The sequence below is a fragment of the Rhipicephalus sanguineus genome, chromosome 9 (assembly GCF_013339695.2).
Source record: "Rhipicephalus sanguineus isolate Rsan-2018 chromosome 9, BIME_Rsan_1.4, whole genome shotgun sequence".
NCBI lineage: Eukaryota > Metazoa > Arthropoda > Arachnida > Ixodida > Ixodidae > Rhipicephalus > Rhipicephalus sanguineus.
This window is the reverse complement of record NC_051184.2, coordinates 62,691,669-62,702,531: the sequence shown is the minus strand read 5'-3', so window position 1 is coordinate 62,702,531 and position 10,863 is coordinate 62,691,669. Positions and strand designations below refer to the sequence as shown.

The 10,863-nt window shown below is 45.7% G+C and overlaps 1 protein-coding gene across 1 annotated transcript in view; it reads right to left on the bottom strand.

The window, feature by feature from the left end:
* LOC119405247 (PP2C-like domain-containing protein CG9801) overlaps positions 1–10,863 on the bottom strand; it is a 48,140-nt gene that overhangs the window by 9,571 nt on the left and 27,706 nt on the right. The window contains exon 7 of the mRNA XM_037672056.2: positions 5,361–5,656. Coding sequence (XP_037527984.1) covers positions 5,361–5,656 — 296 coding nt within the window. The remainder of the gene's footprint in view (positions 1–5,360; positions 5,657–10,863) is intronic.

Below are 10,863 nucleotides of genomic sequence, written 5' to 3'. Positions count from 1 at the left end.
CAGCGTGTTCAAGCGCGGTTTGCTCGCGCTATGACGCAGAAAATGTAGCCACAGCTCTCTTGATATAAACACGCATAATAGAGAAGCCCCAGCACGCGCAACTACGACCTCCTCTCCACTTGAAGCATAACAGGTGCCGCCATAAGTCGGGCGAATGTGCAACGCAGGGAGGCACACTTGCGGATTATGAAAAGCATCTGCCATTGAAAGTAAAAGTGGACAATAATGACATTCTACTGGTAATTACATATAAGGCTGAAGCATTTTGAGATTAATAAAGAAGCTCGAGAAGAAGCTACGCACTGTGCAATGAAATGTTGCAGAAAAAAAATACCTGTGTAATGCTAGCAGAATGCAACAAAGCGGTGATAGTTAGGAAGCCAACATTTTTGTTATAATTAAGAGGAAATGGAGTTGGGCAGGACATGTAATATGTAGGGCATGTAACCAATGATGAGTCGTTAGAGTTACCAAGCAGGTGCGAAGGGAAGCACAGTCAAGGATAACGGAGGAGTAAGCGCGTGCCAAGCAGCCCCCAATCACTCATGATCCACAAAGGCTTGTTGGATGACAGCATGCTCGCAGCTAGTTTACATATACAGTAGACTCTCACTAAATGGAAATCTCTTAAACGAAGTTACTGCTCAAACAGAATGACTGTGTCTAGTATGACTGGCTTCACACATATACTCTGCGCCCCTGGTCATCTCTCGGTAAATGGAAATCCTGTTAAAAAAATTACGCCACCTCCCACTCAAGGGAACCATGAGGGGATGCGAAGCAGCATTGGGGGCGCACACCAAGAACTCCCTGGCCCAGAGTTTGAGATCACCTTGGCTGCACAGCCGCTTGCTCTCGGCATCGCCGGCCGAGAGCAAATTTTAATTCAAAAATTAAAATGTGAGTGCAAATCAAACTGAATATTTTTTGAATAGTTGTCGAACATATTTTTTAATACTTCGAAGCGAAATTACAGAAAAAAAGTCGCAGAGGATCTCGAAGCATATTCTTATGAGACAGCAACATGAAAGTGTTTCTTTTGGCTAGGTTGGTGAAGTGCTGGAGAGGTAATATTCCATAGTTGTTTTATCAAGAATGAGCAATGCAGAGGCCGAATTCTATTTATTTACATGATTTGGTGCAACCAATGTGGTGTCGACAACGCTTTACATGCGAAAGGAAAAGACGCTATTTGCTCCAACCTCTCCTCTTCCTTCAACTTCTGTGGAGGCCCAACTGATTTGGCAGACAAGGGTGCGCCCCCTTCGAGTGCGGAGTTTGTAATCTGCCCCATAGACGTCAATGTATAAGAACATCTGAAATTTCGGACGCCGAAGAGTTTCAGCGTCTGAACTTTCAGACTTTCTGCCCAAATTTCAGGCCCAAAAATTAATGAAAGCCCCCACCTCTGCCGTGTCTATCGAAAATCTCGCAGGTTCGAACCAGCACTTTGGTGAGTCAATCTGTTTGCGGTTGTAGCTGAGTCAGAAAGGCAGCTTTGCCGCAATGCTAGAGTGTGATGGGGTGAAGCATATCGAAAATCTGAGGGGGCCACTGACACGGCGCAGTGCGGCGTGATGGTGGCAGGCGGCAAACGTGCCCAACCCTTATAATAAGCATCTTCAGCTAACTGCATAGTAGTGCATGTGACCTAGCGCAGTGTGGTGTGCGTATAACCCAAACGCACTGCTTCCTGCTGTGTCTTTATGCGAGACTGCTAAGTGCGTAGCACAGACACATTGCCTTCACGAACGCAAGCAGCTCGCCAGCGCCACACCCTTAAGCGATCGACAACGGAGTGGCCATGTCATAACTAGGCCTATCAGAATGAACACTATCGTGGTAAACGCATGCGTACAGTACAGAAAGGGCCCCGGCAGTGACGGCGTCAGCTCGGTCGGCGGTGTGCTGCACACAACTAGGAACGATCGGCTTCACGCGACAGCAAATGCTGCGAATCTGTGGAGATTCGGCGATGCAGGCGCGCATCATCGTGCGCACACGCATCGAAGAAAGCCGGATGAATCATCTACTCTTCTGCCACAGTCTTTGCGTTCCGCTTCATCATTTCCGAACGCTCCATGCGTGAGAGCCGTAATCTATTCCGTGCTTTGCTGCTATCAGCGGCGCTCATCACGAGACACTAATTTGCAATTGGCGGTCGGCACATAGTTAAGAGGGTTCGCGGCAGGTACCGAATATATTCAGGAGAGCATGGGCACGCACCAAAATGCCTGATAAGTGTACTGGGAGGCATTAAAACTATTTCAAAAATGGCTGTGGCGATTTGACCGTTTGAGCGGAATAGAAAAGCATGAATTCATTTTTTTTCGACAGGCCGACTTTTCGGACGATTTCGCGGTCGTAGAGAGTCCGAAAAATCAGACGTTGACTGTATTTGTCTTCCGGAAGTTCGAATAATTCGAATAGTCAAATTATGGTGCGAATCAAATAGCAAACACTATTCGAAAAATATTCCAAAGTTCGGATATTCACACACCCCTAATAAATACCCATCAGGAGTTCTAGTCAGCCATCCAACGTTGTGGGATGCTCTACATCAAGGCTGCCTGTGGTTGGATAAGACACGCTTGGAGACAAAGCTTACAAATCATTATAGGGCCTCCTTTAAAAATGCTAGTCTCCACAAGTACCATAACTGAGCACCGGGCTGCAGGCCATCTTTCGAGGATTTCCAGCAGCACAAGCGGGTTGATTTACGGAGTTAAAGACAACCTTTTTATGAAGCACGCTGCAGTGGGATACTCTGCAGTAAATTTGACCAAATGAGGTAATTTGATGTGCACCTATACTTAAGTACATGAGTGCTTCTGCCTATGGACACCATTGAAATGCGACCACTGTACCTGGGAATTGAAACTGCGATATCGTTGCTCAGGAAAGTGCTGCCATAGCTGCTAAGCCATCACAGCAGTTGGAGCCCACTTGAAGATGCCAACTTAACCCCAGAATGAGTTCAAATTTTGGTGCACATTTAATTCCGATATCTGTCAGCAACATTCTTGGCTAGGTAGCTCTAGTTACAACTGCAAAAACTGTCGTATTACATCGGTTCTTGGCACAACCAAGTGTACTATGTGATTTTCAAGCGACGGCGATGATGACTAGTAATAGTTTTTGATATGACGAAGGGATGTCCATGATTGCCTGTTGCACTGCATCTTTCTAGCTACACAGGAAATGCCGCACATCAACCACAAGTACAAGAGGCGGCTGCCGCTGGTTACTACGCCATCTCGCGACAACATGGTAGTGATCAAGTCGCTCGCTTCGATCTAAGTTCGCTCATGACATTTGCTTTGCGCATGAAGTTAACCCATATATGCCCAAACTCAGAAAAAATGACAAATAAAATTTTTTTTTTTTTCACAAAAAGTGTACTTCTACCCTCCAAAGAAAGCACAAGTTTTTATTTACTGCCAGGTAAACGCAATACTATTTTTCAAGCCGTCATATAAATATGAGACACTGGGCATTAGAGGTGCTAGGTGCTGGTGTGGTAAGCCTTGAAACATTTCACGTGCACACCGACATTGCACTTCTTCCTCTCCATCATGTATTTCATACAAAGCATGCGTTTGCCCGGAGAAATCGGTCGGCATTTCACGTGCACTTCTTCCTCTCCATGACGTCTTGCACACAAAGCACGCGCTTGCCCGGAGAAAGCGGTGGGCACGTGGCAGCATGAAAAGCAAGCAATGTCTAGGCCTGCATAAGTTGAGAATGAGACCCGCTTGATGTACTGTAGGTGGCGCTAGTCATCAGCTCAAGAAATAGCAATATTAGAGTGCATCAAAGAGGCGTCATATATAGGACACTGGGCATATATGGGTTAATAGCAAGAAGTAAATGTTGAAATCAGCCTTCACTTCTTGTCATCTCACGCTGACGATGAAGTATTGGCAATAAACATTTTTACTCATAATTCATTTTACTCATAATTCACTTTTACTCATAATGATGAGGACACAAGAGAAGGAAATCAGACAACACAAATGCCATTTGTGCTGTCAGGTTTCTCTTCTCTTTAGCCCATGTTTTCATGCCATACTTTTTTTTGTGGTGTGTACTTATTCGTACAACGGAAATTTGTTGCAAAATTTTTTTCACAATCTTCTATAATTATTGTTGATCTGAATTCAGAATCAGAATCAGTCTATTCATGTTAGTAAACAGTGACAGTTACACTATGTGTATACAGTAAACCCTCGTTACAACAAAATCGCTTTACTCGAAATATTGCTTTATTTAAATTTATTCTGGTCCCGGCTAAAAGCATTCATATTAAGCCGCATTACTGGAAGCACACAAAGAGCTTGACCCACTTAGAACGAAGTCGCAAGCGGACGCATCGCTGAGTGTTGGCGTTCCTTTTGCGCATGCAGTGCCAAATTAATGCTGCTGACGGATTTTTCAGACTCCAAAAATTCGGTCTTCATTGGTATTTCGAACTTCATAAATGCAATGTCAAGGTTCCCGTAGCACTAATAAATTTTCGGGACCAAATTTTTGGACGAATTTGTGCCCTAAAGTTCAATTTTTCGGACTAAATAGCTCGTTTTGAGCAGCGCCACTTGATTTAGAAAGCCACCATGTTGGATTTTCCGCTGGCTTGGTCAAGTTTGGCTTCCAGTGGCCAGTTGTGTTGCCTCCAAGATTGGGAGCCCGCACGATCTTCCAGTTTCGAAAGCCATGCCCGCTCTTCCTTGGCTAGCAAAACGCTCTCGGGGACACAACTTTTCATTTTCAGAGAGCCTTATCGTCATCGTTAAGTCCGAATTTTCGAAGTCCGAAAAATCCGTTGGCGACTGTACCGCTTATAAAGAATTTTTTCGCCATCCTGCTGACTTCATTATAATGAGGGATTACTGTATATAGAAACTGAAGTTAGAAACTGAAATGGTACCCTGTGTGTACAATGACAAGTAATAAAACAAACAATAATGGCTACATGTAGATTTAACAATAATGAAATCAGTTAGCAGACATGGCGTAAATGCCCAAAAAACAACAGATAGTGAATATACAACTACAAGGCACAGGATCGAACTACTTTCAAACCTCAATATAACGAACACTGACAATAACAAATTATTGGTTATAACAAAGTAAATGAATAATAGTCTTGTAATAGGAACAGTGTTATGAATATATGTTTATAACGAATTTTCAGATATAACGAAGTTATTTTCGTGCCAGATGCGAATTCGTAATAATGAGGTTTTAGTGTATAGTAGTGAAAACTACAAGGATAACGTTTTTCAAAGCACTGCAATGCAACAGCATTTGTTCGTTCAAACCAAGCATCAAACTACAGCACATAATGCCCAAAGCCATACCTGCATTCGCAGTAGGGTCAGCGCGTGCCTCTGATGTGCTTCGACTTCGGGCAAGGGAGGCAGCGGCTGCTGCGTGTTTGTGCCGTCCTTGCGATTCCGCTTGGCAATGGCAAACTTGCCAACGACCGGGTCGAAGTTGTCCGAGATGCCGTCCGAGGTGAGGAAGACGATGTCACCTGGCTGGACTACCGTCATGGACACGGTTAGATTGTTGAGCTCGGGGTTCTGTCCATCAACGGGGCCCAGTGCACCTAGGGCGTCGCGCATGTCTCGCATTGAGTGGATGTCATGAGATCCTGCAAACAGCAAGGAAGAGATCAGCAACGTAGCTAGCACGCAAGAAATGGAATTGTTTGAGGGGCTCGTGTCTTTGTTGGACACAACCAATGAGACCAACATACAATTAAGCCAAGGAAAGCATAGGGGGACATTATTTGTTGTTTCTAACTGTAGTGTAATGAATGATTATGACCTAAATTGAAAGGAATTAAAGTGGACGAGGAAGCACCTTCTTTGGTGGTGGGATCCGAACCCACAACCTTCGAATTATGCTTGAAGTTGACAAAAAGGGGTTCTTTTCTTTTCAATATATGTCACAATCATTAGACTACAGTTGATAACAACAAATACCATCCCCTATGCTTTCCTTAGCTTTTGTATGTGGGTTCCATTGGTTGTAGCTAGAACATTAGTGTTAATAACAATATCTGGGGTTTTATATGAAAAAACCATGATATGATTATGAGACAAACCACAGCGGAAGGCTCCGAAAATTTTTACCGCCTGGGGTTCTTTACATGTACCCACCTCTCTAAGTACACAGGCCTCTAGCATTTTGCCTCCATTGGAATGCAACCGCTGTGGCCAGGATCGAAACCACAACTTTTGGGTCAGCACACGGGCACTCTAATCACTGTACCACTACAATGACTAGCACATTAGTGTTAAAGGGGTCATGAAGTACCTCTTGGGCTTGTTGAAAAAACACATCCTGCGGAAAGCTGACACGGCTATCAATTGCTCTGCCAAATATTACAGTCGTGCGCGCCGCGTAAAGGCCACAAGCAAAGCGCGAAGTTGCCGTTTCCCCAGGCACCCTTTTTTCAAACAGAGGCCAGTTCTCACTGTCGTCGGTGGGCGGGGCGGGCGTCTGCACGTTGACGTTGCGGATCTGCCAGTTTACGTCGCAAGAGACATAGCATGCTTATTGGCCGATAGCCGACGTAAATCGAGAGCGGCGTTCGGATCAGATGCGCTTCATGCCACAGGGTGCCACTATTGCCGGCGCCGCACTCCTCAGTACATGGTAGCCACACTCGCGCACGCGAATCACAGCGGGAGAGCGATCGCATTTCATGACGCGCGCTGACGTAACTTCTTTCCCCCGTGCCATCCCTCCCTATGTTGCTTCCAGTGCGCTCGTCGGCACGAGAAAAGAGAGAAAGCGCTGAGAGCATGCGCCAAACCCCCGTAACTCCGCTCGTTCTTGACGGATTCAAGAAATTTTTGTGGCGATCGATTCGGGAGGCAGTAAACTCCGATACAGTAGAACCCCGCTGATACGTTTTTGAAGGGACCGTAGGAAATAAACGTAAGAGACGGGAAACGTAAAAGATGAAAAACAGGAAAAACGACAAAATATTTAGTCGTACAGAATTTTATTTCAGTGCTTACGAGCAGCACGAAAATTGGCGCGTTCAGCCGCGATCTAGTCGATGGATAGAAACGCGGAGCTGGGGACGGCCTCATCCACAGAAATGTAATCAATGTATGCGATTTTTTTAACACCAACAGCTGTAGGCATGAAAGAACTAAGCACACGCAATCACGACCAGCGCGGCGAGTCCGACCGCGAACCGCACGCACGACCATGCGAGCTCCAACCAGCTCGAACTCCTCCCGTCCTCCGACAAATAAGGATGATGATGAGTCTACGCCAACGCGATGGCAGAAGTAAATGCCGATCTCGGAGGCCTTGCTTTCGCAAGCAATTACGTCATAGACGCCATGTTTGTGCAATACAAATCTCAAAGGCTATGCTTTTGTCAATAGTAAATGCAAACCTCGAAGGCCTTGCTTTCGCAAGCAATTACGTCATAGACGCCATCTTTGTAATGCAAATCTCGAAGGCCATGCTTTTGTTTGCATCAATTGAAAGATCTTGTTGCTTGCGCCTCTCATGTGGCTAATATTACGGTCAAACCAGGCCAAGCTGCGTGAAAATGCACCATGGCCACTCTCTTCGGCAGTCACTCGGTCGGCTCCGGGCGCACTTCGCGACGTATCATACGGGAACGGTCCGACAGTTACGACGTAACAGCGGGGTTCCCAATACATTGTATCCTATGGGAGCTATGCCGGGACCGGCGGAAAACGACGTAACAGCCGGGAAAACGCAGCAGTGAGGAATGTAACAGCGGGGTTCTACTGTACTGAGGTCATTAGATCATTACTTGGAAAAGTGGTTCATGACCCCTTTAAGAGGACACTAAAGAACAAGTCAAACTTTCTGCAGTGATGAATTGTACTTCTTAATTGAATATATTACCGTATTTATATGACTGGGATAATAATGCCAGAGGCGACCTTTCATGGCGTCCAGTAAAAAAATAAATAAATAATTAAAATTATGTTTTAAACAAACTACTGAAGCTGCTACCTTTCTCAAAACGCGGCGTTTTTCACAAATCGTCATCATGTTCAATAGACGAGTTCTGGGAAATCGAGTACTCAGTCTCATTCTCATCCTCCCAGACAATGTTGTCTTCAGTGCAGTCAAGGGCATTTCATATTGACCATTTCTTGTAAGCACTAACCACCATGTCATGCGGGAGGTCGTGTGAAGTGGCAGACATCCACTGGACAGTCTGCGAAGCACTTTGTCATTTCGTTCTTCCAGAAGGCGTCAGGATTTGTTATTCCTGGATCCAGTTGGCGTATAGAGCTTGTGTATCCTGTACTGACACTAACACCATTATTAGGGGATGAGCTTACTCTACTACACAATAGAAATTTTCTGTATACAGAGACGGCTCTGAGCAAGAGTGAAGCTCAACAAATGCTGATAAGATATTTCATTTTGGTAATGAGGTCAATTTTCCCATGACGCACCTGTTGACATTGACACTATCTTGACGTCAGGCTACAGTATACTAATTTTCGTGACTTCACGCAGCAGTGTGGCTAGTTGAGATGATGACAGGTACCACAACTTCCAAAAAGGCTGCTTGTGCATCACCGAAATTTCAATATGGCCGCTTTTGCATCACCAATGGAGCCACGGTGCAGAGTGGCCCTGGAAACATCACAATATCTTGCGCGAGCATGTGATGAGAAGCTCATACCATGTGGTGACGTTAAGGTACGGTAGGAACCGTGACTAGCTTTTAAAAACATATTGGAATTAGCTTTTCAGGGTGTCCTCACGCTTAGCAATACATCTTCTAGGCTCTTGAGGGCTTGGCCTTTCATTTGACGCAAACAAAAAACGACAAGTGAAAATCTTTGTGTCAGTACCCCGGTGCAAGTTGTAGCACTCGCTACAACTTGCATCGTCCCGTGCGCCAAGTGGCTGACGAGGGCCAAGAAATCACCATTAACTTATCAGCCTACCGCTGCAACGGAGCCGGCGAGTCGCGGCCGCAGCTGATTTCGTTCGCTCAAACCGGCTGAGAGCAGCACGGCAGCATGGCTGAGAGCAGCACATACGCTGCGTGTCACTAGTCACGTGTTTTTTTAATTTTTTTTTTTGTAGTTCGCGGGCTTTCTTTGCAGCTTGGAAAAAATGGTATAGGTGAGACTTTCTTTATTGCAAATAATGCAATTGGGGTTTCTGAAGACGCTCTCGAACTTTCCAAGTCGCATTTCTTGCCTATAGTCAATATTTTGCAATTTAATTAAATGATCCTAATTGACAAATTCCTTACAAAACAAAAAATTGCATGTAGTGCGCAAAGTGATTGTCACCAATTTGCAACTGATTTCACTCGCCTGCCTCTAATATTGCATTTTTTAACCCTTGGCTAAACATAGCTGGGTCACTCGGTATGTATGTAATGTATGTATGTATGTATATATATATATATATATATATATATATATATATATATATATATATATATATATATATATATATATATATATATATATATGAGAACTCTCCGCCTATGGGTCCTAATGCGAACTTCTCAGGAACCAACACTGTTGACGGTCCTGCTCATCGGCACATAGAAGTACACAGCAGTTTGACCGGCGCTTCCAATATGCTGCAATGGCACCTTCAATGAATGGTGTCGGTCAATGACAAAGTGCTGAAATTCCAATAACTCTGCTTCAAGCTCCTGCAGCAACTTCTGTGCTACAGACTTTGTGCTAGAAGGAAACCCATTACTCCGCATAAACCTCTGCGCCCACCCAATTGGTGCTTTAAACTTTGTTTGGATCATTTAATCTGCCAAGCAATGTTGCTCACATTGGACTGGATGAGCTCCATACTGACCACCACGAGGTGATTGCATTGTTCAGTGATGAAATCCGCAACATGCTGTTCCCATTTGTAGAGACAGCTGCCGCGAGGCCCCTGAATACCTTTCAGCCAGGCTCGCACTTGACAAGGAGCTCCTGCCGGAGCTGCCATCCATGGATATAGATCGATCAACATCAAGGCATTGGGCAGCAGCAGAACTCCCGAATTCCTCAGCCATCACAATAACCCTCCTCTTGAACCAGGCGCCCTACTGAGAACGATATGTTGCCATCTTAAGGTTGGCAGAAACTTTCATGGGGAGCCAAAACCACCAAGACCACTACAATGATACCGCAAGAATGAATGCAAAGTGTGCAGAGTCACCGAAAAAAATCGGAAAGAAAGGAATGCATTTTTGGCTTGTAGTGGACTTGGATGGCATTTGCGCATGAACATGTTGTTGACACTGGTCAGAAATGGCCAAAACTTGTGGGGGTGCTGTCGGCCCCTGTGGAGTTGTCTGCGCCTAGTGGCGCACGCGCGCCTCGCGGATAGGCCGTCGGCGGCAGTGGCGCTGGGCTCGCGAGCGTTGGGGTTCACGCGTGAGCGACGGCCGCGCCACCGGAGAGAAGCGAGCGAGCCCGCCGCGGCCGCCGGGCGGGAAAAAGGAACTCTCTTGGGATTTGGCGGCTGGCGTGGATGGGCGGCTTCCCGCGGTGGGTCCCGCTGGGGGACGATACCGCGGCTCGTTTCCCTCGGGGCTCCACGTCGGTGAGTCGTGCGTCCTCGCACGCCGCATTCGCGGTTATTGCTTGTCGTATGTTATGGTGTATTTCATGTGTTACGTTGTTGAATGTGTGTTATGTTATCCAAGTATTCATTGTCCGCGTGTAATTGTTTTAGCGAGTGACTAGATTGTAATAAGATTCGGCCGGCGAGCTCGCCGAATGTAAAAGCAGTGTGTAATAAACTTGAATGTGTTCGTTGAACCGACTGCGTCTGCTGTCTTCCGTGTGCTCTGAGAGCCGGCGATAATAA